The following is a 25,621-nucleotide window of genomic DNA, read 5'->3' on the forward strand; positions in this document are numbered from 1 at the left end:
GAAAGCTATAATCCTTTTTCAGTGGCTGTTAAAATGAACTATTCTCCTCCTTCCATTAGTGCCCTAGTCCTAATTTTGTTGCAGAGTATTAGCATTCAGCAGCAGCCCAGGAGAAGGAGGCTCTGTGGAAGGACATCTCAGTGTGATCAGAGCCTTTTTGCCCAAACCACCATAGGTCAGATCAGTTTGCTGTGGCAGAAATACAGAACACAGACTTAGGAGAATAATTGCAACACACATATGTGAAAAATAAGAGATACAACAATTGTTCCCACTTTTTTGATTAAACTCTTTAACGTGTGAGGGATTCTGTTCTTCCATGTGGCTGTTGGGAGGCAGAGATGTGTGACTGGAGACCAGTGCTTGGGCTTGAACCTTCTCCAGTGCTGATTGGGGGGTGGTGTGGAGAGGAAGGAGAGCACTTTGGGCAGAAGAAGCAGCTCAGGAAGTCTCTGTTCCTCAGTGGTGTAACCAGCCATGGAGAGTAGCTGAGGAACAGCACCAAAGTTGACAAACTGCGTCTGGATCGGGGAGAGATCCTGCCTTCTGCTCCAGGCACTGTGTGCCAACTCCACAGGCTGCTTTTTCTGAGTTTGGGAAAACAAATAGGGGCAGTAAGGAAAAATAGACCATGCAAGAGCAAACTGTTGTGGTTGGCAAGCAAGTGAAACCCAGGGAAAGCAGCTGAGAGAGGAGATGATGCAGATATATTCCTGTTCAGCACTCACATTACTGAGTCCTTCCAGCCTGTGCCTACATGGGGTTTGTCATCATATTTTTTTAAGAGTGGCTTCTTGTGCAATGAATATCTGTTTCTTGAGGAGATGGAGAAGGATCCGAAACTGCAGTGTCCATGCAAAAATATGGCCTAATGCTGAAGCATGGAATTTGTCCAACTGAGTTTGCTTTCTCTGTGGCTCTGGGGGCATTTGGAGAGTTTGATGGGAGGATTATGCCCTGCTCCCAAGATCAATGGGAGCAGATGGTGCCCAGGAGCAGTGCTGGGATGGATGAGTATCCTCAGGCAGGGATGATGTGTAAAAGATTGGGGAAGGCTGTTGTAGGTTTTTATCACAGAATTGTCCAAAATCTCTTCCCTTCTCCAATGCATTGGCAGCTGAACTTCAAAGGCACATTTTTTTTCTTTTGTGAGATGTAAGCTAAGAGTTCATAGACAAATGGAAGAGTTTTAGTTACTCTAAGTGGATTAAATTATTTTGTAGATATGCCCATAAGCTCTGACCCTCATGTTCCAAGTGTTTAATTTTATTAAGAACCTTGCTTTTTGTCTAGATATAGCTACATTTATTAATTTGATTTTTGTTTTTAAAAGCTGCCTGGCTCTGAATTTACTTTTGAATCCACAAAATAGAAACTCCAGAGCTGGAAGTGTATTTTTTAAAAGCTTGATACACTAAGTGCTAAACTCAGTAAATGTTTAGCAAAGTCTAAATATAATCACTGTAATTGTCAGGAAAACCTGACCTAAATGATTTAATGCCTGTGATGCACACAAAGAAAATGGATTTCCACTGTTCAAGGCACTAAGAGATGACCTTTGGAGGAGATTTCTGTGTGGACTCATTAAATAAACTAAGTTCCTGCCCCAGGTTTGCAGCCTCAGAAGGTTCTGATAGTGCCAAGGCTGCTCAGAGAACCCAGAACCTGGAAACTGCTTGCCAGCCAGTGCAAGTGGTTGTGAGGTTAAGAATTCTGGGATGATGTGTGGCTGCAGTGGTGCTCCACTGTGGGATGCTCTTCATGCTTAGCTGAATAAAACAGATGCTTGAAATCTTGCTCATGAGCCAGAAATTTCTCTCAGAAGAAAATAGATCCCGACAGCGTGGTACAGGGATTTGGGAGAGAACACCTGGTGCTGTTGGGCAAGGAAAACCAAACTGACCCTGTGCTTCCCAGGGCATCAGTGAGAACAGACAAGGGACCTGTGCCTGGGAAGTGCTGGAGTCACTTCAGAAGAGACTTTTGGCATCGTGACTTGGAGTCGCAAAGTCACAGTTCCTGGGCAAGGGATTTCCAGGTGCTGGATGTCACACTGCAGTAGATTTCTGCCACCATGTGCTGGGGTTAGGGTTGAAGTTAAAGCAGCAAAGCTGTGTGTCTTTGAACGGGGTCTGCCATGTGGGTGCCATGTTTTCATTTACTGTTTGCCACAGCACTGGCATCTTTTCCTGTGCTGGTGGCCCTCCTTATTGCCTTTAAGCAGCGGTTTATAAAACCCCTTTTGTTCTGGTGAGCTGGAGGCAGCCCTCTGTTACTCTTCTCTTTCATCTCTGTATGCATTCCTGGCCAAGAGCAGCCGCTAAGCAACCAAATGCTGAAGCCAAGCGCTCAAAGCAGCCCTTGGCACATGTAGAAGGCGTTGAGCCTTGTCACAGGGGGAGCAGCTCCATCAGCAGGGTGGGAGGCAGGGCAAGGAGCTTCCCTGGTGCTGTTGGATAATGCTGATGGCCTCTGTGGGAAACTTGTGTCTGGATGGAGCTTCTGCACGTCACACAACAGACTGCAAATGGTAATGACGTGTGTGCACTGCCAGCGTGGCTTAGTCAGGCTGTTGGCACAGGATGCGGAATTTTTTATGGGAAAGAGGTAGATTTGTGCCACTTTGCATCAAGTGTCATGAGGTTACGTGGGCTTGCATTTTCACTGCTGGTGTTTGACACACTGTGGTTGGGTCCTGACTTGTTCAGAGCCAGGACAAGGCTCTTTTCTACAATCTCCTGGCTTATGCTTCTTACCTTTTCTTTCTCTCACTTCTCCTTCCTGCCTGTGATGATTTCTGCTGCCCTGGATGCCATCAGTCAAGGTGCAGAAGAGTGACCACCACCACTGCTGGGACCCCTGTGTCAACTACTGTCACACCCACCACCCTGGACACTGCAAGACACCCACTTGGAACCAGACATCTGGACAGGATTACTGCAAATGTAACCTCCCCACATGGTGTTGTACCAATCCTGCATGTGTTCATTCATGTTGTGCCCCTCCATTTCCTTAATATCCAGCTCTGTAGCCTGGCTTGTCACTTTTTTCCTCCTTGGTCACTGGGTCCATTTCTGTGGGTCCAGTGCTGAGTACAAAAGCAGTATCTGCAGCCCAGCACACACTGATCTGGTAACTGGAACAAGAGCAGTGTGTTTGGCAGACTCATGTGCCCATCCTCTAACCCCATGCCCGAGTGCCTGGTTTCATATAGCAAAAATGAGTCACTGTGAGAGAGGAGGGCATCTCTGGTGTTGTGTAGGATTGTGATATGATAACCAGCTCAGCCCTGGTGCCACACACTTGTTGGCAGCAGGATTATGGCTACCTCAAAGTCTGCAAACCCACCTCTAGCAGGAAGCAGGCTCTGTGCAGCCCCAGGTTTCTTGTCTTATGGCAGTAAGATGGGAAAGAGGAGAGACATTGCATTGTGTCCCAAGTGTGTGAAGCAAACACCTGGTCTTGAGTCCTGAAGCTGGAAAGAAGGAGCTAGTCTGAACCCTTTAGGTGTTTGAGGACACTGTTAGGTGAACCCTCTGCTGCACTTCCTGTGCACATCCCTAACATGCTCTGTATTTCCCCAGCTCTGGTGGCTGCCAACTTCTCGTCTCCCACCATGAATGCGCAGGGCTTCCCTTGCCAGAACTCGAACACGCTACCTCGCAGCTCCCACCCCATGAGCCCCCGCACCACCATGCTGAGGAGGAGGCAAAAGAAGAAGGAGCACAAGAGCTCATGTAAGAGTGGCCTTGGGCTGGGGCTGGGTTGGATGGGGTGTGCATGCTGGACTTGCTGTCCTTGTCAGCTGTTAGCTGGGATAGAACTGCTCATCTCAGGACTGTCAGTGCGTCCCTAATCCTTGGTCACTGTCTCACCACTGCCAGACCAAGGTTTGTGACCCAGTCTGTTATGTTGACTGTGTCTGCCCTGACATTCTGCCTCTCTCCTCCCCTTAGTGTCGCTGGCCTCCAGCACGGTGGGTCCTGGCGGGCAGATAGTCCACACTGAGACAACAGAGGTGATGCTCAGAGGAGACCCTTTGAATGGCTTCGGACTTCAGCTCCAGGGAGGCATCTTTGCTACTGAAACTCTGTCTTCCCCTCCTCTCGTCCGCTTTATTGAACCTGACAGCCCGGCAGAGAGGTTAGAGACCTTGCCCTTGGATGCTGATGGTGCTGCTGCTGAACATTTCATGGTTTGGTTTGTTTTCTCTCCTCAGAGGCTCATTTAGATATTTACTATCATCCTTGTAATATCTCCCATTCTTCACTGGGCATGGTTTACTGTCACTGCCATTTCTGCACTCGTCGGCTGACCGTGGCCTCCCTCGCATCCCAGGTGAACGTCATGGCACCAGGCTGCGGCTGGTCTGGGAGGAGGAGGAAGGGAGTGTGTGTCTGTGTGAGAGTGCCATTCCCATTACTTCTTTTTTTTTTTTTTTTTTTTTTTTAAATTTCTCTTTGAAAGGTAAATCTTTTAGATAGGTGCAGGAAGAGGAAAGGTCTAAATAAGTGTCCCCTGCAAAACGTTCTCTGTCTCTGACTAGTTTCATTGTAGCAGAGCCCAGCTATATAAATTGACCTTAAAGCCAAGGATTTGAACTGTAGAGAGGGTGCTCTGGTTGAGGAGCATGCAGGTGCTGCAGTTAAGCACTCTTGCTTTTGGCTCTGTAAAGCTGGGAAAAGAGCAGAAGGGAGGAGCAGCATTAGCTGCTGTGTGTCACCCATGAGGATACTGGGGAGCAGTGACTCTTCCAGTGACAAAGCCTCAGCCCGAGAGTTCCAGCTGCTCTGGCTAAACTTCTCCCTTGCTGGCTGCTCAAGTGCCTGTGAACTACAATGTAGGTATCTTCTAGCAAGGCTTTTATTACTAAACAGATCAAGTCCTAGCATTGCTTAACCTCTTGTGGAGTGGAAAGGAGAGCTGGTTTCATTACGCAGATGAAATAGTGAGAGCTGAGTGAGCTGGCACTTAATGCCCCAGTGCTGGTTTCTCTTACAACCTGTGACTTCCACTGTGGTCTGTCCTGTCTAGGGGTGCTGGAGGTGCAATGATGTGGCAGTGCTCAGCACCTGCTGCAGACCCCTCCTTGGAAGAAGAATTCTCTGATGGCCCCATCAGCATGTGCTGATGGTTTGGTGTCCCCAAGCCTGCCCAGAAAAACAGCACATGGGGGAGTTGTAGAGTTGTGTGGTAGGGAAAGTGTCTGCAGAAGGAAATGTGAGTCCTTGCTGTGCAGACCAGTCTCTGTGTTGTAGCTTCTCCAGGTGGCCAATGCAGAGGCAAGGTGGAACATGAGTGCCTGGTGCTTGTGTCTACAGGAGGACAGGAACAAGCGTCTGGCACAGGAAAAGGAGCTGTCCTGATGCAGGTTAAGAGAGATTTCCAAAGCCTGTTATTCCTTTTGTTTATTTGTTTGTTTCTAAACAGGGTTTAAAAATGAAGGTGATGGTGGTTTGCCTTTCTCTTTTTTTTTTTTTAATCCTTGATTGCCACGGAGAGTTTGGCTCACATTGCAAATTACCAAACTCCTTTTATAAGTCAGGCAGCAACAAAGCCTGCTGTCCTGAGGGATGAGGGAGATGTGCTGAAATCCTCCTGGCTTTGCTTTATCCTCTTGCCAAGCCCAGAGTGAAAGCAAAGACTGGCGGTGCAGTCTTGCTTGGCTCCAGTGTGTCACACAGCCTGCCCACCCAGCAGCATTCATGCTCTCCTGGCTGCTGCTTTCTGGTGACCGAGAGCAATCCTCTCTGCATTTGCAGCCTGGATTTGATTTGGGGATTAAATCTCTGCTATATATTTTATTCTTTCCTAAACCATACTGCTCTTCCTCATTGTCAGGGAAACACTGTCTTTCCTCCCCATCTTGAAATGATAAGTGCACTGGATTTGCAGTGAAGAGAAAAAGGCAGTTTTATGTTTTCATTTCACTTTCTGTTTCTTGGTATTCCACAGATCTCTTTGCTCCATCATTCAGGATACGTTATTCCCTGTTCCTGAGAGGTTCTGCTGCAGCTGCAGCCCAAGACATTAGAGCTATTTTCCTCCCCTTTGCCAAGCTTGGCTCTAGGCTGAGGCTGGGCTGTGCTCTTTCTTGTGCTGCAGTTGTTGCTCTTTGCCAAAAAGGTGAGCTGAGGGGATACAGGGATCAGGCTTAGCAGCCTGGGTCTGACCTGGATGTTCACACACACTCTGCAAAACCTGTGGATCTGAATGTGCTGTTGTACAAGCATGAGATACACACTGGCTTTGTCCATCTGGCTTGTCCACACTGGCTTGCTGTGGAGAAGCTGCCTCTGGCGTGTCCAGCAAGTGTGAGTACTACCAGAGAGGAGCATGGCATCATCCTCTTTCCAGGGAGGTTGGGCTGCCCTCACATTTATTATCTGCTTTGTGTTGGCTTGTGGCAGGCAGTTTGAAGCAAAAGCTCTCACCCGCCTGACTTGTGATTTGTTTTACTGCAAATAGCTTCTAATAGACTTTCCTCCCCACCTGTTGTTTTGTTTTCTGGGTGCAAGATGAAGTCTTTGTATTCCAAGCAAGACAGTGATTCAGCCCCTGTTATCAGCAAGGAAGGTAGAAGGGGAAGAAGCCTGACAATCCTTCTTGGCTGCCTTGAAGCACACAGCTTTTGTGTCCTTCCTCCCTCGGCTGTCATTGGCAACAGAGGGAGAGTATCTGACTTCTCCATCCTGGTATCCAAAATCAATGCTTCCTGCTGAGTTACATGTTTTCTAGCTCTACTCAGACACAGTTGTTTGATCATTATGTTTCTGGCTTTTGAGTGTGAGTAGTTTGCAAAAGCAAAGTTTAGCAGCTGGCTGAAGCTGTCAGCAAAGCTTTGATCCAGTGAGGGGGTGGAGATCCCCTCACCAGCGTGCAGACACAGATGTGGGTGCACACACAGATGTGCACATCTGACCTGCACAGGCCAACCCAGGGCATTGTAAGGGCACGATGGATCAGTTTGTGCAGCTGGCACTGTGGCCACGGTCACAGCTGCTCCCCCACAGCTGGAGTGACCATGCAGAGTCTGGTGATGCTGAGTGAGCTCTTCAGTGCATATCATGCCCAAGGCTTGAATATGTGCTGCTCTGTATCTAGCGAGACACCTCCACTGCTCTGTTGCTGCCCAAGAAATGAGTCATGGCAAAATGCAAATCTCTGCAACCCCAGGGAGACATTCCCATCGTGGACTCCAACACGTCCATGAGGCTGCCTTTCACTTTGGGAGATGCCTGTAGTCTTGTTCTTTCTGATTTTAAAACACTTCTGCTCCCATAATCTCAAAACACTTTTTAAGCTGTGATGTCAGACTGAGCATCTCTCAGACAAATGCCTTCTCTCTGGGAAAACTGTCAGAAGACTCTTGTAGGATCCCACGGCAGAGCTAAGGAGAGCTCTGCAAGACCCTTGGCTCCCCAGGCTCTGTTTCCAATGCAAGGGCACATGACAGCTGGAAACCTGTGTCTCCAGTATGACTCTGAAGGGTTAATAAGGCACATCAGGCCTCCTTGCACTTGTAGAAGGAGCCAGAAGGTTGTGGCTTCATTCCACAAACTTTTATAAACCTGCAAGACCAGGGCTTAATCAACTGTGATTGACTGAGGCTAATAGTAAAAGAAATAAAATGCTTCTGACCTAACAGAGCTGTTGGCTGTGAAACACCCAGGCAAATCTACCTTGAGTGAAGAAACACAAGAAACAGTTGTTTTGTGAGAAGGCAGCTCTGGTGGGAAAAGTGGCAAAGGTTTGCTTTTATGCAGTGTAAAAGTATCCTGTGAGCTCCCAACCTTTGTGGCTGAAACAGTGGTGCTAAAATGGATTGTGTCCTTGTGTGACCTTGAGATGACAGTGATGTCTGAGTGATGCAGCTGTTGATCCCTCTTTTGCAAAAGGTACACTGGGGCCATAGCGAGAGAGTTCTTGGTGGCAGAGGAGTCATCTCTGTTATACTCTGTGCCATCTCGATATTTATAAGGTGATATTTCTAAGTGCATGTATGTGGCTGCATAGCCACAAGTCCAGTAAAGGACTGTAATTAAACTTCATGTAATTTATTCATAAGGGTGGATTCATTTATACATCATGGAGTTGTCTGTTCTAATCCAAGTCTCCTTGAACAAACAGTTCTGAATTTACATCTCATAAAGTAGCTGTCGATTTTCCATGGATGCCATGAACTCGGGCAGCAGTGTAAATATACTGCAAGTTTAATACCTTTCCTACCAATAAAATAACCTCCCTAGGTTCTCTCCAAACTTGTTCATATCTCAACTTTTGATGGGCCACTGGCACAAACTGTTGTGCTTGTTCATTTTTCTTGAATTCAGGTGTGTGTACTTTTTCTTGGTGACCCAGCCTTTCATACACATCCTGTTGTTTGGAGGTGAATAATACAGTCAGTGTCCGTTGCCTTTGATGTTCTCTTTGTGTGCCTGGAAGCTGTGGTACTGTGTTTTCTTACAATTGAATTGGGTGTGAGTGATGAAGAGTGACTGGAAGGTTTAGTGAAAAACAAGCTGTCTTCTGTGAGGTGTCAGTGGAAGGAAGGAGAAGGCAAAGGATGTGTTTGATCATTATACGGGAGGGGAATAAAGACTCTCTGGAAAAGGCTCAAAACAAGATGACTGATGCCTTCTGGAAAACCTTTGTGGTAAAGTAACTCCAGATGTTGAGGTGAACCTTAGACTTGATGCCATAACCCTCAGCCCATTTTGGAGACCACTCTGTAGTTTCCATTAATGGTGGGTTTGGTTGCCCAAGCTCTGCTCAAATGAACAGCCTTATAGACAGGTGATGAGTGGAAAGTCTGAAAAAATGTGGTTGCAGCAAACAATTGATAGAGGAGAAGGAAGATGAGAAGATGAGCAATTTCCCAAGGCCAGTCACAGGGAACACGGCAGTCTTGATTTTGCAGAGCCACGGGCCAGCTCAGGTGAGCTGTGGGAGATAACCTGGAGGATAATCGTGCTGGTGTTGCAGTATTCTTAAAAGAAAAAAAAAGAGTAGTGTGTGTGGATAGTGACTGTAGGAATGTGGTGCTTCATTTGTGAAAAAACCCTTGCTTATAAAGATGGGTCCCGAGAGACAAACCGTGCTGTAGCAGTACATCTCTAACATAGCCTTGTCATCACGTTCTTCTTCCAAAGTAAAAAACCTGCTGATCTCTATTTCTAGAGAAAGTGGGTCTAAACTAAAAGCCCCAAAGGGTTAGTTGTGGTTATATTGTCAGGCTGTCACATCGGAATAATATTGGCCTTTCAAGGCAGTTAAACAGTATCAGTGTACATTTGGCTTCCAGAAATGCAATTAGGAGGGATAAATGATTATCCAATTTGCTGAGACATTTTGGTGAGTTTATTGGATTGTAGCTTCAGTATTCACCATGCATTAGGCAGAGGAATCTGTGCAATTTTCCGTGCTGTTAGTTTGTGTTCCAGAGGATGCAGGTGCATGGGAAAAGCCATGTACGGTTGGATTGCATTTATCACTCTCATCTCTCAGCCATGGTGTTGACTTTTAGGAAGATGAGGGTTACTTCTCTTTCCCCCCCTGATTGTTGCAGGAAATGTGACCAGAAATGGTTATTTAGGACCAAAGCATGTCTAAACTTTAGAAAACCATGAGGCTTTGCTTCCTTGTGCCCTTGCAGGGACACTGGGACAGGCATTGCAAAATGAGTTATTTTCTCTTTGGGACCACTTCTGCAGGATTCTACCTTGTCTGTCTTGTAATAGATTTGACTGGCAAAAGTAACTCATGGCTGGTTGTGGGGTTGTTTTTTTCCTCCTTTCCTCTTTCTCCTTTCCTCCTTGTTCCCATTTCTTCCCTCCACTTTTCCCGCTGTGAACTGCAGGTGTGGGCTGCTGCAGGTAGGAGACAGAGTCCTTTCTATCAACGGCATCGCGACTGAGGACGGGACCATGGAGGAGGCCAACCAGCTTCTGCGGGATGCCGCGCTCACCAACAAAGTGGTGCTCGAGATCGAATTCGACGTCGCAGGTATGTTGCCAAAAGAATTGCCGCTCATCACTACCAGCAGGACTCTTCCAGTGCCTTTGCTGACCTGCAGGAGGGACTGTATTCACACAAATATGTGAGGTTTCTGCTAGAGCTCAGAGGGAAGAGTGAGAAGCCCTGTGAGGACCTTTCCCATTTCTTCTTGTTCTCTGATGTACACCAAGATGGAGGGTTATTCTTCTGATCCTTTCATAAATGTTTTGTCCTCACCACTTGGCTGAGATAAGCGTATGGAATAGATAAAGAGGGTGCCTGCACTTTAAATATTTGCCAATTAATATAAATAATATTTATATTAATTTATGACCTTGAAGCCAGGAGGGAGGCAAAGCTAATGGCTGGGGGTAAAGTGCAGCTTTGTATTAAAAAAAAAAAAAAGTTTTAGTGTTTTTTTTCTTTTACATTGACAGAGATGCTTCAATCTCGAAATACATCATGATGTGAGCACTTCACTTGATGTTCAGAGCATGTATTTTTAATGAGAATCCAAATTTCAAACTAAAGTCCACAGGGCCTCAGATAACCTTATGTGAACCAACAGAGCTGAGCTTTACAGGCTTGTTTTCTTGGTTCTGAAAAAGCTATCCATGCAACTGAAAACTCTCTTTTTTCTCCTTTTTTCTTTTCTTGTCTGTTTTTGGTTTTATAGAGTCTGTCATACCCAGCAGCGGTACTTTCCACGTTAAATTGCCCAAGAAAAGAGGTGTAGAGCTTGGAATTACAATCAGCTGTAAGTATTGCTCAGTCTTGCAATAAGAGGTTTCAAGAGCTGACTTGCTTCCTACCCTGGTACATCAGAGGGCTCCAATGGAGAGAGATAAGATTATGTGGGGTTTCTGTAGCCCTCTCAGTGCTTGTGATTTATCCCAAACTGAATCGGATGTGTGGTTCCTGCCTCCATGAGCTGGTGGCTGCAAGAAAAGTAGCTGCCTGAAGGGTTGGGGCAAAGGATGTGTCTCAGTAGATCAGCTGATCTGTGTTGCAGACTAATTATATTATTAATAATATTATTTTTATTTCCTTGCTCACAGTTGTATTATGTTCTTTTTAAAAAAGATTTGCCTGCATACAATGGGACCTTTGCAGGGAGAGGTGAAGGAGGAGAGCAAGTGAGGGGTGAACCCACAGCTTGAAGGGTGGAGAGGGGAAACTGCCAGGAGAGGCAGGAGAAGGAGCATGAAGAGGACGATGTGCCTTAGAGGTGGGGAGAAAACACTTTAAGGACAAGAGGGTGCTGGGCAGGGTTTGCCAGGAATTGTTGCATCGAGTAACTGCAGCTACTGAGGAGGAGATCCATGTGCCAGGACTTGGTGTGCACTGAGAGAATGCATCATAAACATTTTTCTTTCTTTTCTCTCTTCTTTTCTTACCCTTGATTAACTATCTTTGTTTCTCCTCTGAGGATAGTTTTTCCTTTAAAGACATTTTGGCCTCTTTGGAGAGGATGCTGTCGGGGGATGATATAGGCAGATCCATCCCAAATTTCTAGCTGTCTTGGGGTCTTGTTATGCCTCACATCATTGAATTTTTCCTTTATGGCAAACACAAGCAGGTCTCAAGTCTTTCATCCCTCTTTCACTGCTCAGGGTAAACAGAGTTGAATCATCTCAGATTTGCCATGCCCAGGACTGCCACGATCTCCCACCTGAAACAGAGCAGCTTGTGAGACTGCAGTAATGGGATCTCGTGTCTAAGCCCTCAGGAGCAGGGACCCAGCTGTGTCTGGAGAATGGAGTCGCAAGGGACACTTTAAAACTAGATTTCATTAAAATAGATAAGCTATTTGTAATTACCTCTTGACATTTACAGCATTAGTTACGAAGTTAATTGGAGGTGTTCTGGTCTAAGTGGGACAATTCTCAGGAGTGACTTGAACGTCAACAGGATGATGGCTTTGCAGCCTGTAATATTTCTTCTCCCTCTTCTCTACTTCCCTTATTTGTGCCATGAGGAAAATCCTGAGAAATAACAGCACAGTATTTAACATTTGGCTTGGTAGCAATTACTGTCTGAAGACATCAAAGTGCTTTCTGAAAGCAGCAGGGTGTCCATAGTGGCATTTCACTGGTGGGGGGGCAGGGAACAGTGAGTGCAGCCTGTGCTGGGTTCCAAGCTGCTGCCCTGCCCATTGCCTTGGCATTCCAATCTCTGATAGCAACCTAGGACAATGGATCTGGTAGCAAAAAACTTCTGACTTGTGCAAGGCCAGGATTTTAGCCCTTACAAGTGTCAAAGTTTAGTTTGTGTCTGAGGCTGGAGAGATAGATTTGCCTGGGAGTTCCTTGGAAGAATTAGTTTTTATTTGTGAAGTCTCTCTTGAACGGGATCTGCTTTGGATGTGCATTTACACTTCAAACATATTTTTATGTTGAAAAGGTTTTCATTTGAAATTTGTTTAAAATATTGATTTCATACACTTTTTTGAAATCACCACTAATAAGAAGAAACTGACCCCTGGGTTTTAAATAGATGCTCATTATCCAACTACAAAGCAGTTTTTTGACACTATAAAAGATTTGATCTTTTTGATTGTTGAACATGTTTGCAGGACATTGTTCAAGTTAATGCATACACATAAACTTAAAGTACATTTCAGTCCTTTGCTGAGTCAAAGCTAAAATTATATTTACAAATGGAGCAAAAGACAGGCACCCAGAAAATGCAGTGGCAAGGATGAAATGCTAGCTGAATCCTAATTCTGTTTTCATACATTAGTCTGTGTAAGCCTTTGTCCACATGATTCTTAGCAAATCAGATCATCATTTTGTCACTCTGCCTCTGACCAGGCAGATAAATATACCAATTTCAAATATTAAAACCAAAGCAAGCAGCTTTATTGAAAGTACCTCCTGCAGAGACATGATGTGCATGCAGAAGTATGATGCAAGCAGAAAAAGAAATGATGTAAAAATAACTCTTCTCTGTTTTGCTCGGTTCCTTTCCTCCCAGTTCTGCTGATTTGAATGCTTGTGTAGATCTAGAAACAGCTTTTATAGCTTTCCTTCTGGTATGGAAAAGTATATTACAACTGTTTTAAAGTAGGGGACTTGGTTTACTGGCCTCTTACATTGGATTCCTGTTCCCTACTCAGTAAAGCTGGGGCAGCTTAAGTAGATGACAAGGTGGAGGGGTCAGTAAAAGACCCCCTGCACTGTTGTGGCCGTGGAATTGGGTTCATTCATAACCTTTGTGGTCTGGCTGTGCTGCAGATGTAAGATGAGTTGCTTTCCTTGAGTTTTACCTCTGGGCTTCGGCTGGCTCATCTGTAGTTAATTCTTCTGCCTAGGAAGGTTTGCCTCTGCCTTCTTACACGGGCAGAAAGTGTTACGACCTCATCAGAGGAGCACTACAGAAATAAATGTGATCAAGTTCTTGCTGTGCTGTGGCTCTCAGAGCTAATTCGGAGATGGACTAAGTAAAGGGGGGGAGAGCAGGATTCGTGATGGATGTGCTGGAAGAATTCATGTAATGGAGCTGGCTGTAGGAGGAACCATAAATCTGCTGGAAATGCTCATAAAAGGGCTGAAAATCCAGAAGGTTTGTGTATGAGGAGGGCAGATGCTGCTGGTTCTGTGATGAATACACAAGAGCACTTGCTCCTGGTAGGGGCAGATGTTTGCTGAGGGCATTTAATCTTCTCAGAGGTCTCAGGGTTTTCCAGAAAGAGAAGGCTCGGACTGGGTGTGTCTCAGTGGTGGTCTGTGAGCATGGATGGTTTTCTTCGCCCTGCTCACAGTGTGGCAAAGGAATGCAGCAAATCAAGGTGTGAGATGGAAATATATGCAAATAGCACTATTTCCTCTTCCATTCTCCTAATGATGAATAGAAAATCCAGGGGGTGAGTCTCTCACTGACTGTACTCTGTGTTTCTGAGGGACTTTGGTGCCCTTCAGCCTCATTCAATCTCCTACATGTGCTAAATGAAAAACACTGAAATTGCTTCATGTGTGCTGCTCCATGCGCTTTGTCCAGGGGTGAAGGGACATGAGGTCAGCTAAACTGCTCTTGTTTGCTCCATTCTCCAGTGTCTCAGCCTCTGCCCCAGGGAGAAGGGCAATTTTTTATAAAACAGGTGCTCTGACTGAAGAGCAAAGTGTGCTCCTTTTTGCTTTGAGAGCTGTGCAGACTCTGAAACTCAGTTGTTTGCAGGGACCTCTGAGGCTCTGAATGGTGAGGATGCAAAGATGTGCGAAAACTGAGAGTTTTGACACAGGGATGTGAAGATTTGACTCTTGTTAGCCTGAACTACCATCTCCATTTGCAGAACACATGCCTCAATTGCTCTCATCTTGCTGGCTGCATTTAGTTCTAATGATGCTGTTATGTCTTTGAAGGTTTTCTGTAAATCTCTTACAAATTAAAATCTCCAACAGCGAGAAGCTAATAGTCATGTATTCTTTTTCGTTCAATACCTAACCTCTTACAATAAGATATGGATTTGTTATTAGCTGCTGCAAAATGATAGTTGATTACATGAAAGATTGCTATTTGTGTTGAGAGGGTATTTTTTTTTTCCTGTCTCAAATATCTTCGCCAAGGGCTAGTTGTGACATTCACCATAGGGTACAGGTGTGTTGATGTTGCTGTTTAAAGAGATACTGAAATTACCATTCGTTTTAGATATGCATTAATGCTTTATATAGCATGTTTATCAAATTGCCTTTCTATATCTTAACAAATCAATTCCTGTGCCCTTGGTGTGAAGTACTGCAGATAAGGAGGAGGCAGTATATCTGCTTGCAGGTGATAAAACCGGAATTTGGGTAGATAGATAACTTCGATTAAGTCGCTTAAGCAGTGTAATCACTGTCCTAGTGAGAAGATGGATTTGTGAGCTGAGCAAATCTAGTTTTGCTGGTGCTGGATTAGCCTGTGCCCTGCCACCAGCCCGGCAGAGTGTGTCCACAAGCGGCAGCGAGCCTGGCACCGCCTGTCCTACCCCTCGCTCACACAGCAGCTTCAGCTGAGATTTGCAGCTGATTGACTCTGGTGCTTTTGTCCAAGTGGGATATTCTGATCTGGTTTTGCTACCTGGAGACTGGGAAAGGAAGTAGATCTGTGATGGGGCAGATATCCTGCTGAAGGCACTGATAATTTATGCACCTGCTGCTAAACTTAATGAATGGTAGAGGAAAAAGTTTGGTACTGAGAATTTGATTTTCCTTGCTGCTTTTTGTAATCAATTCTGATTTACTTTTTTCCTCTTTTAATCCCTTAGCTGTCCTGAGATTATTTGGTTTCTGATTTTGTTTGTTGTTTCCAATTTAGGAACACTTTCTCATTTGAAAGCTTCTTAACGGCAGTATTGCAATTTCTTTAATTACACACTGGCAGAGTGTTGCTTTGGATTGGTCAATAACAAAGGGCATTTATACTGGGTTGGTGCCTGTGAAATATGTGCTCATGCTCCTTGCAGGGAGTAATTTACCAATACAAGTCATTATGCATTCTATTAAAAACACAAACCGGACATGTGTTCCTGGCCTCATCATCCATCACAGCGTAAACACCGAGCGAGCCAGAATCCCAGCAGAGGTGGTGAGAGACTGAAAGCAATTTATAAAAAGTAAATAACAGTATTGATCAATTCACCTTTTTATCACTGTCCTGTCACCACCGCCAAGCAGTGTTTTCGTTTCGAGTTTCTCCCCCACCACACGCTTCTACCTTCAACAGCTGTTGATTTATGGAGCTTTCTCTGGGCCACTGGAGCACTTTTAAACTTATCTTTTGTACTGGTAAACCCACCAAAAATACAAATGTATCTGAAAAAGAGTCTGTTTCCACCTGAAGTGGTTTGCCCTGGCAGGTGGAGGCCACAACCAGAATGCTTGCTGAGAGCATGCGTGGGTTTCTGCACACCAGCTCCTGCATTTGTGCCTCGATCCATCTCTTCCCTTGACTTTCTTTGCTGCCATGTCCATTTCACACGCAGGAAAGCAAGACCCAGAGGCAAGGCTGGGTGTCCAAACCATGACTTCCTGCAGCAGAGTTACTAAGGCAATGTCCTTTGAAGGGAAATAACCACATTAACAGCAGAAATGAATGGATAAAGAGGCTTTACTCTTCTGTGCAAGTGTCTTAATGCCAAAGACCACAGCCCTAATAAAATTGTAATGTTGTTTAAGTGGTGTTTTTTTAATTGCAGGCAAATTGGAAATGGTTTATCCAAAATCTCAATGAGTATCTATCTGTCTAATGGCTCTGACCTAGACTGAGCTACCACTTCAGTGAAATTGCAGATCCCTCTTCTTTAGACAGACAGCTGTTACACAGAGGGACATTGTCACCCTGTGTGAATGGCCCAGGATGGTTAAAATTGTGGGTCCCAGGAGTGGTAAGAGTACCCTGATCCCAGCAGATGTGCAGAGAACCCATCTGGGCTCTCTGCTGGAGTGCCAGGAAGAGCTTTGGAGTGCTAAAGGTGAATTAATGGAGTTAGTGACTACTAATTTTTAGAATGAATAGGAAATGACTGTTTTGTGCTATGAGATTTCATTATCTTAACTTTGTATCTTACACCTCTTGATACAACATAGTTATTCATTAGGTCTCCCTTCAGTTTTGATGGTCTTTGCATCTTACAGTAGGTGATTATGTAATGTGATGATGCCCCATGCCTGGAAGTGTTCAAGGACAGTTTTGATGGGGCTCTGAGCAACCTGGTCTAGTGGAAGGTGTCCTTGCCCATGGCAGGGGATTGTAAGGAGATGATCTTTAAGGTCCCTTCCAACTCAAGCCATTTTATGATGATTCCATGATGATTATTTAAAACAGAGGGTTGCCATTTATTAAAGTTTGGATGCTCTGTTGGTAGGGACAGTTGTATGCAGTTGTACATGGCTCTTCCATTTAACTGAGGTCTTAAGAAAATCGATTTTGAGAGCAAAACTTGAAAAAAATTCCACAAACAAAATCCAGAATGATTTTTCCTTAAAACTTGCTTTGTCTCCAAATGGACAAAGTACATGGTTTGTTACCCATGCTTCTAATATGGGAAGCTTTTGCTGTGCTCAGTACTGACTCCAGTTGTGGAGCTGCAGAAGGACAAGGTCTTGTTCTCTGATCAGGGACTGGCTGTGGGCAGGATTTCTCCATGTGTCTCAAGGTTTGCGAGGCAGACACTGAGGTAAACCTAATTTCTGCAGAGCTTGAGTCATGCTGTTGTTTATGCTTGCTTTCTTTCTTTCTTTTTTTTTTTCCTTTTAAAAATTCTTTTTCTCCCTCTTTTTGAGTGTTCATGGTCTCTGGACACGTTGTTCCAGCTGTGGCTGTGCCAGGTTAGAGATGGCCATCCCCAATCTGCCACTAGGGCTGTGGAGATCCTCCCTAACCCCTTTCTGTCACACTGCCTCTGCTTTGAAACTAGTAAACAAACCTTGCAGGGAAAAGTATTTTTGCTAACCTGGATCATTTTGACAGAACCAGGCTAGGGAGTGATTAAACATGCAGCAATGCCAGCCTGACCCAGGGCTCAAGGTGTGCTCACAAGGTCTCCCCTCACCATTGCTCAGACCACCACACTGTACACCTCTGTCAACAGCAAATACATCTCCTACACTGAAAAAGAGAACAGCAATAGTTATTACAACAGTAATTATCAGGGTGATACATCTCCACCCCCTGTGCTGTTAGTCCATGGTGTGTGGTCTTCCCAGTCAGCATGTGGGTTTCTGCACTCCCTCCTTCCTTCCCACTGTTCAGCTCTGCCCAGTGTGTGTTGTTCCATCTGCAGTCTGGTCTGTGTTGTGGAGAGGTTGAATACAGGCACAAGCCCTCAGTGAATCTCCACAACACATTCCCTTCTTTTCCCTCCACATCCGGAACCTGAACATGAGTATCCTGTCCAAAATTGTCTGGCACCACACTCCAGTAAGACATGAGGAAAATGATTGCTCCAGGCTCTGTACCATTCAGCAGTCACATTGCTGGGACCATTATAAAATCAGTCACGGTCTGCTCTTCACTGTCTGACCTCACTTTGATACTCAGCCCTGCCACGTCTAAGATTGGCTGTCTTTTTGCTCTGTTCGGTACAGAAGGTTTAGCTATTTCTGGGAGAGGGTATCCTTAAAGGTGTTGGGTTAGCACATATGTTTTTAAATCTCATGAGTGAATGTAAACAACAGAAAAATCTAGAGCACAGAGATTGGTAAGCACTTATTATGTCTGACTTTCTGGGTGCTCTCTAACTGCTGTTCAGGCAGGTGGATCTCTGTGTAGTTGGTGCCACGTGCCTCACAGATATTTTAATCTCTGACCTGCACCTGATATGTTCAGATACTGTGAGTTTCTTCCTTCCCACACAGTTTTTGTGAGAAGCTGAGAAGCTCTGTCAGCTTTAAACGAGGCAATGCAATTCCCATAGCAAGGCAGGAGGGAGTGATGCGGGGTGGAAAGGATGCTCTCGGCGTATGTTTGGTGTGTGGATGACAAAGAGGTCAGGAGGGGTTCGAGTCATAAATCTCTCTTGGGTTTCTCGGGAGTGCAGCAGGTCTCGCAGGCATATTTCAAAATGCAAATGCTCCCAGAGATGCATACTCACATCTCTCGTGGGCTGAAAAAGTTATCAGGGTCAGGCAGGAGAGAAGAGTTGGAAACCACCCCCTCCAGCTCCAGCACAGACCAGCCCGGATTCATCCGGTTGTATGATAAAATGACTTGGGGAGATGAACTGACTGGAAAACAGTGCTATATCTAATTTTTTCTGGGTTATTTTCCACCTGGAAAATGTCCCAACCCACTTCAAGAACACAGAAATGCTTGTAATTAAGCACAGGGCTGTGCTGGGTGCTCTCTAGGCAGCAGTGCTAATGTCTGACTGCTGCCACAGCCACTGGCTCACTTGTCTTGTGTCTGAGGTGTAGGTGACTAACTATTTGACAGTGCTGGGATTGGGCAGTGCCACCTCTTGCTGCTGGACAGCCCATGTCCTTCCCTTCAGGAGGAGTGCAGAGAAAACTAACATGGGCAAAGTGCAACCAAACAACTTTTGCAGGAATTTACTACTCCCCCCCTCCCCCCGCCCCGGATGTGGCTTCCAGAGTTTAAGTATGAAGCATTGTTTGGTGAAGGGGATATAAATCCCCTATCCTTATGTCTCCTTCTCCTCCTTAACCATCCTCGTCCTGGACTCTATGCCAAGCTTTGTGCCCGTGTGTCTCTCTTGCAGCTGCAAGCAGAAAGCCCGGGGATCCTCTGATCATCTCTGACATCAAGAAAGGGAGCGTCGCACACAGGTGAGAGCAGAATTTCCTGTTTGCCGAACCCACTGCAAAATGTCCATCCATGATAGGCAGAATTCTACCAGAGAAGTAGAATGAAGCCCAAGCGTGGGTCTGGATTCTGCCAGCATCCAAGGAAATCTCAACCCTAGAGGTTTGTTTTAGACCACAGGAGGGTTTGCAGTAAAACTGTCTGTACTGAAGCAAGTAGAGCTGAGCTAATAGGCCAGGGCCAAGGCCAGGGCACTGGTTCAGATGTCTGCTGATTCTCCAGGAGATGGATTTTTAGCATTTAAGAGCATGTGGTAATGGGCTTCATATATCCCATGAAGTGCTATGGCTCATCAGGTAGTTTGCCATGTCTCAGCTCCTGCTCAGGTGGACAGAGTGAGTGAATTATGGGCACTGGCGGAGAACTGTGCAAATAACTCAGCATTTATTGACTTCACCTCTGATCCCAACGCCTCATAGCAAGGCTTTCAGCAGAATTTAGTGCAGTGCAGGGCTCAATTCTGAGAGTGCTCACACAGGAGTTTCCGTAAGAGGTAGGATATCTGTCCCTTAAACAACAGGCATTTTCAGTGCTGTAGGTTACCCAGGATGTATATCTAATCTTCCTGCCTGGTTCTGTGTTCATACATGCTCTACACAAACTTCCCCTCTTTAAATTACAGTTGTCCCAGACTCAGTTCATGGTTGTTTCCTAGAAAAGACCAAGGACAGTAAAAAGTTAATATTGTAATTTCCACTGCAGAACTGAATGTGCCGTGGGATCTGAAAGGCAAATACAAATGTACTTTTAGTTTTCTCTTCCTCTCCATGTAGAACTGGGACCTTGGAGCCGGGAGACAAGCTGTTAGCCATTGATAACATCCGACTCGACAATTGCTCAATGGAGGATGCTGTGCAGATTTTAAGGCAGTGTGAAGACCTGGTCAAATTGAAGATTAGGAAGGATGAAGATAACTCTGGTACAGAAATCCTGATGCAAAATGGTGCCAGTCCACTGTAATGACATTCCCAATAGGTAGTGCAAACTAACAAAGATAAGGACTGCTGCTGTCCGGTCACCACTTTCCAATTGATTATAGTCTATTTTTGTTATTCTGCCCTTAAATGATGTCTGGAAGGTTAAAATCCTATTTGGTATGAGCATGGCTGAAGACTTCCAGCTTTTGCTTCTAAATGCTGCAAGTCTCTCCTGTAACTACTTTCATGTGGCAGACTAAACAAGTTCAGCGTTCCTGTTTTCTCTTTCAGATGAGCAGGAGACAACTGGTGCCATTATCTACACAGTGGAGCTGAAGCGCTACGGCGGCCCCTTGGGAATAACCATCTCTGGGACGGAGGAACCTTTTGATCCCATTGTCATTTCGGGCTTGACTAAACGGGGGCTGGCAGAGAGGTGAGGTTTGGGAGCACAGTGGATGAATCAATTTGAGAAGGGGTCTTGAACTGTGCCAAGTTTCCCATGCTGTCATAAACTTTTCTTTGGTGTTTCGTCCTGCTGAGAAGGGAAGGTGCTCTGAGGGTACCACATGATATGAAGCAGGGTGGTTGGGGCTGTACTGTTGGGGCAGTGGGAGAGGCTCAAAGCAGGGCACTTCAGGAAAAGTCAGATCCAGTGAGTCAGTTGAATTCTGCAGCCAGGAATACATATTTATCTGCCCCTCTTCCACAGAGGTGCTTCCTTGTCTGGGATTTGCCATACACACCTTATGTCAGGAGCGTGCCCAGCCTGCCCATGAAATCACCACAGACTCTGTCCAGGTGTTGCTAAACTGTGGTTTATGGCCATTGCAGTGGTGTGTCCTGCTGAAACCAGAGATCTTGGGTGTCTTCTGACCTGTCCTTGCTGGTTGCTTAGTCTGTTACATGTGAGGTATCTCAGTGCAGGGCTGGTGTGCCCAAGCACCAGGAATTTATACTGCATGAATGTAGGAGCAGATTTACCTTCGGCCTCTGGGGAGGACTGTGTGTGTGCCTGTGTCTGAATATATGTGCCTGCGTGGGATTTAAAGGATCAGGACATTCCTGAGAGTATAAGGTGGAACTGAGTCATACACTGTATCTTAATTAATCTGTCTGTACGGTAGCTGTGACTTGTAAATGGATCATTTCAGCAGCCCTGACTCATGCTTCTCTAAGGGTCTCTTTACTTTTTGCTGCCTGACAGGCAGAACAGCAGCAAAAAACCCCAGAACAAACAGGTGTAAAGTGCAAGACTTTGGAGAGGTTTGACTGCAGATCTCGCCTTTTGGTTCCTGCTGTTTCAAGGCCACGCTCCCTCTTAGCTGGACTGTGAAACAGCTCAGTGCCTCTTTCTGTGTTGGGTTCTCAGAGCTCTCCGCACACTGCTGTGCCTTTCCATTGCTTCCCTTTGGTGCAGAATGCAGAATGTCTGTGTCTCCTGGGAAGAAAGAGAGATGGACTTAGTCATTAGTGATCCTTTTCTCTGGGGATTTTATATTACTGCCAGCCACTGTAGGATTCAGTCTTTTTCCCTATGAAATAATAGCTGCAGAGTATCTGAGGCTTTTCTGCATGGCAGTTCTGCACTGTACCTGCAGCCCAGCGTGAGAGAGGTTAAGGACAGCCAGCTCAAACGCTGTCAGGTGTCAGAAGACAGTCTCGTACCCTTGTTGATCTCATTTCCCTTTGCAATTCCACGGCTGTTCCTCCTTCAAACTCAGATACACATCGGTGACGGCTCCGCACAGAATCGTAGTGCAGGCAAGTGCTGCGGTACTACTGAATTTTGATCAGGAGTGGGCAGGCACTGAGGAGTGAGAGGCCTTGTGAGAAGGGTGATGGAGCTGTTCAGCGTGTTCACCGTGGCTGACTAGCAAACAGCAGTGCCTGTGCACAGGAGCAGCCTGGGCTCAGGGCAGCACAGGGATATCTCTGGGTAACGTTGGCTCCCTGCAGGGAGGGAGAGGAGCTCTGGGATGAAGGCTGACTGCGGGAAAGGTGCATTTTTTTCTCCTGTGAGTAACAGAAGGGAGTGACTTGACCTTGTCAAGGGAAGAAGGGTGCTCCTAGCGTTACCCTAAATTGTCCCTTCCCTGACATCACTACCTTTCTCTGTGCCACAGGCACCCTTAGCCAGGCTCTGAAGGGTGGGAGAGGTTTCTGAAGGACAGAGCTGGAGTGCAGGACATGTTTCGGCAGCACTGACACAGGGTGGACCAGATCCCAGCATCTGATAACAGGACTGCACTGATCATTCTTGTAGAGGCACAAGAGGCACAAGTGAAGGTCTGTGCTGTGGCTTGGGCTGCTGGCAATGGGGAAGGCAAGGTGTCCTCTAGGATCTGTCACATGCATGTCACAGTGGGTGACAGGCTGCCTAAGCCTTCAGATTCAAATGATGTAGGTTTTATCTTGACCTTGAACATTTTTCTCTTTATAAGTGTCTGATCTTATAGAAACCTACAAAGGCAGCTCAGGCTGTTGGACTGGTGTTGAGCTGTGGCTCTCTCCCGTGTTATTCTCTGTTTCCCCTCCTTACGTGCCTGCAGGTGGCTTAAGCCTGTGCCAAGGGACTTGTTTTCCTTCTTCTTGAGCAAAGGAGGGTGCCTAAACAATGTTCAATTCTGGTCAAGGTGTAATGGTTCTCCAAGAGCAATTTTGGGCTATCACAGACATTTTAAGGTGCCTGACCTGCCTCCTTTAGTGCCTCCTACTCAAGTAGATGGGGGTGGCAGCAGGAGAGTTTGGTCCAGGAGTGTCCAGCACCAACCCATGTTGGCAGGGAGGAAAAGGGATGGTGGCCCTGCCTGCGTGCCCATGTGCCAAGTAAACCCCTAGCACATGCATGTAGCCACCTCTTCTCCAGTGTTTTCTGGGAAGTGCTTGCAGCCCCTTTTACACCTTTCCACTTACCTGTTGCTTGATTCTACTCTTGCATGTGCCCTCTGAGCAAGAAGGGATGTATAGCACACACTGCCTCGGGCTGTTCTGTGTTTGAGGTGAAATAAGGACTGTTGGCCGTGATGGAGAGGCACAAGGGTCATTAGGTAGAAACCGCTCTCTCTCTGTTGCTCCTCCTCAGCTTCTGTCTGCTTGTCCTCACAGGGGGGGCTGAGGGAACTGGGCTTTGATTTGCTTTCTCCCCTTTGAAGAAAAACAAGGTCAGAACATGACCTTTCTCTTTAATTGTTTCTGTATTTTTCCCTGCTGAGGGACTTTCACAGTTACTGCAGAGCAGTCATGTTGCCCAGAGGCGGGTGGTTGGGCTGGTGTCTTGGGTAGGAGTTGTGTCCCCGTGCCGGGTTCAGGGATAGATATGCAGGAGATCCTCGAATGCTGAAGCACTGCAGTGAGTGAAGGATCGACTGCTGGATAAACTGCCAGCAGTTTAGCTGGATTTTTTTGACTATGTAGATGAAACTTTTAAGACATATACTTCGGTTCCAGTTTGATCTGTAATTTATTTGAATGCACAAGTTTTCCCTGACGGCTCTTCCAGGCTGATTTGAGTGAGACAAGGCGGACATCTAGTGGCTGGTCGGATGATCATGGCACTGCTCGAATACCCCAGGAGCAGCAGAAGCAGAGCCTGAGCAGTCCTGCCCGCTGTTTGGCCGCATTTGCTGATTTGATGTACTCACAGTGGATGTTCCACAGCAGTGTGTCTACAAAAGTTTGCTATTTTGGGAAAAGCCAAGCAGCTGTTTTGCCCATGACAACTTATCAAATTCCAGTTCTGCAGGAGTAGCAGCCCAATTCGGGGATGTAAGCTGAGGGAGGCACATTGCCACGGGCAAAAAGATATTGCAGTCTAGATTTGCATCTCCTGTGGCTCCATCACACAGGTTCCTGATAGCAGAACCTCACGCTCTGCTGGAGGAGATGGTTGCTGCTCTCTTGTGCTGGCATTAGGGCGCTGCAATGTGAGTGTGGTGAGCTTGGTCCAGCCAGTGGTGAGCATGAGCTCCAGCCTTGGCAACCAGCTCTAGTGATGAACACATTCTGCCCCGCCTGCTCTTCCTGGAGCTGCAGCAACACCAGGAGAGGTAAACTGAGTCCCTGTCTGCAAGCAGACACAAAGGGGAAGGATGGAGGAGAAGGGAGAGAGTTACCGTGACTTGTTTGCTTGCTCCTGGCTGCTGCTGAAACCCAAGGATTTACCTGTCTGAGAGCAATAGTCAGTGCTGGAATGTGGCTGTGCAGTGTAATGCAACAACCTCTTCCAGAACTGATGGAGAAAGTCACAGGAATGTAGATTGTAAGGGTGAACTTTACAGATGTCCCAAACTGCAACTGGTTCAGCTCAAGCTCGCAGCTGTAATCTGTGTGTTGAGCTATTTTGTTTTTGGGTTTTTTTCAATAGGTTTCCAGGTTTGTCTCATAGTTTCTTTCTGTCAGCGTGAACATGCCCTTCAGTTCCATGTGTGATGACGGGTGGACAGCACACGCTGGAAGTGCTTGTGCTTTTAACCATGTTGCTTTGAAGAGTTTTGACTGTAAACTGACCTGCAGTTCCAGTCCCTGAGGGGCCTGGGATTTTGTGTAATTCTTGTGTTCCCACGTGTATTCGTATGTATATACACATGGAAGATGGGGAGGACCTAGATTCCTAGTCATGATGTATACATCTGTAGGTGTATACAGTGTACCAAGAGAAAACAAGGACATATGTGAAAGTGCTGAGAGTTAACATGCTCTTGCTTCAAGTGACAACCAAATATCCTGTCTCGCAGAGGCAAATTACTTCTCTGGCGTTTGTGACACTGCCTTTTCTCTCCAGAACTGGAGCCATCCACATCGGCGACCGGATACTGGCGATCAATAACGTGAGCCTCAAGGGCAAACCGCTGAGCGAGGCCATTCACCTGCTGCAGATGGCGGGAGAGACGGTCACCCTGAAGATCAAGAAGCAAACAGAGAGTGAGTTAGGGAGCCTGGTTTGGGGTGGGAGGGCAAAGGCACACCCCAGCAGGGACCCCAGGTGATGGAAGGGTGTTGTGAAAGGTGACATGAGGCAGCGCGGTCATGGGCATGGCTGCGCACACAGAGAAAAGGTGTGTGTTTCTCAACCTTGTGACTCACAGATGAAAGAAAAAGCAACCCAGGGGCTCTCTGTGATGCTGGGAAGAGGTGAAGCAGCAGGTTTATTGATGATAGTAATTTTTATTTCAGATTGACACCTTGTACTGTTGTTGCCATTCCCTGTCTGTGTGGGTGTTTCACACAGAAGTGAAGCAGAATTTGCTTTTAAAAGTAGAAGAATGTGGGATTTTTAAAAAATATAACCCTCCAAAATTAGCAAAGGGACTCTGAGCTGGTAGAATCCATGAAAAAAACCTCCCACCTTTAATTCAGCTTTTTGAAAACAATTGGCAATAAATCCTTTACATCTCTTTCCTGGC

General features: G+C 46.1%; 1 protein-coding gene across 5 annotated transcripts in view; it reads left to right on the forward strand.

Annotated features, from left to right (window-relative positions):
- The window catches only part of GRIP2 (glutamate receptor interacting protein 2), a 258,982-nt gene that overhangs the window by 215,230 nt on the left and 18,131 nt on the right, over nucleotides 1-25,621 (forward strand). For all 5 annotated transcript variants that reach the window (XM_050312920.1, XM_050312922.1, XM_050312919.1 and 2 more), the window contains 9 exons: nucleotides 2,820-2,945; nucleotides 3,585-3,737; nucleotides 3,957-4,143; nucleotides 9,860-10,005; nucleotides 10,673-10,753; nucleotides 19,196-19,262; nucleotides 20,073-20,218; nucleotides 20,508-20,652; nucleotides 25,000-25,139. In XM_050312920.1, the coding sequence (XP_050168877.1) occupies nucleotides 2,820-2,945; nucleotides 3,585-3,737; nucleotides 3,957-4,143; nucleotides 9,860-10,005; nucleotides 10,673-10,753; nucleotides 19,196-19,262; nucleotides 20,073-20,218; nucleotides 20,508-20,652; nucleotides 25,000-25,139 (1,191 nt within the window). The remainder of the gene's footprint in view (nucleotides 1-2,819; nucleotides 2,946-3,584; nucleotides 3,738-3,956; nucleotides 4,144-9,859; nucleotides 10,006-10,672; nucleotides 10,754-19,195; nucleotides 19,263-20,072; nucleotides 20,219-20,507; nucleotides 20,653-24,999; nucleotides 25,140-25,621) is intronic.

Source organism: Myiozetetes cayanensis, unplaced genomic scaffold (genome assembly GCF_022539395.1).
Source record: "Myiozetetes cayanensis isolate MyiCay16 unplaced genomic scaffold, myiCay2020 scf18, whole genome shotgun sequence".
Taxonomy (NCBI): Eukaryota; Metazoa; Chordata; class Aves; order Passeriformes; family Tyrannidae; genus Myiozetetes; species Myiozetetes cayanensis.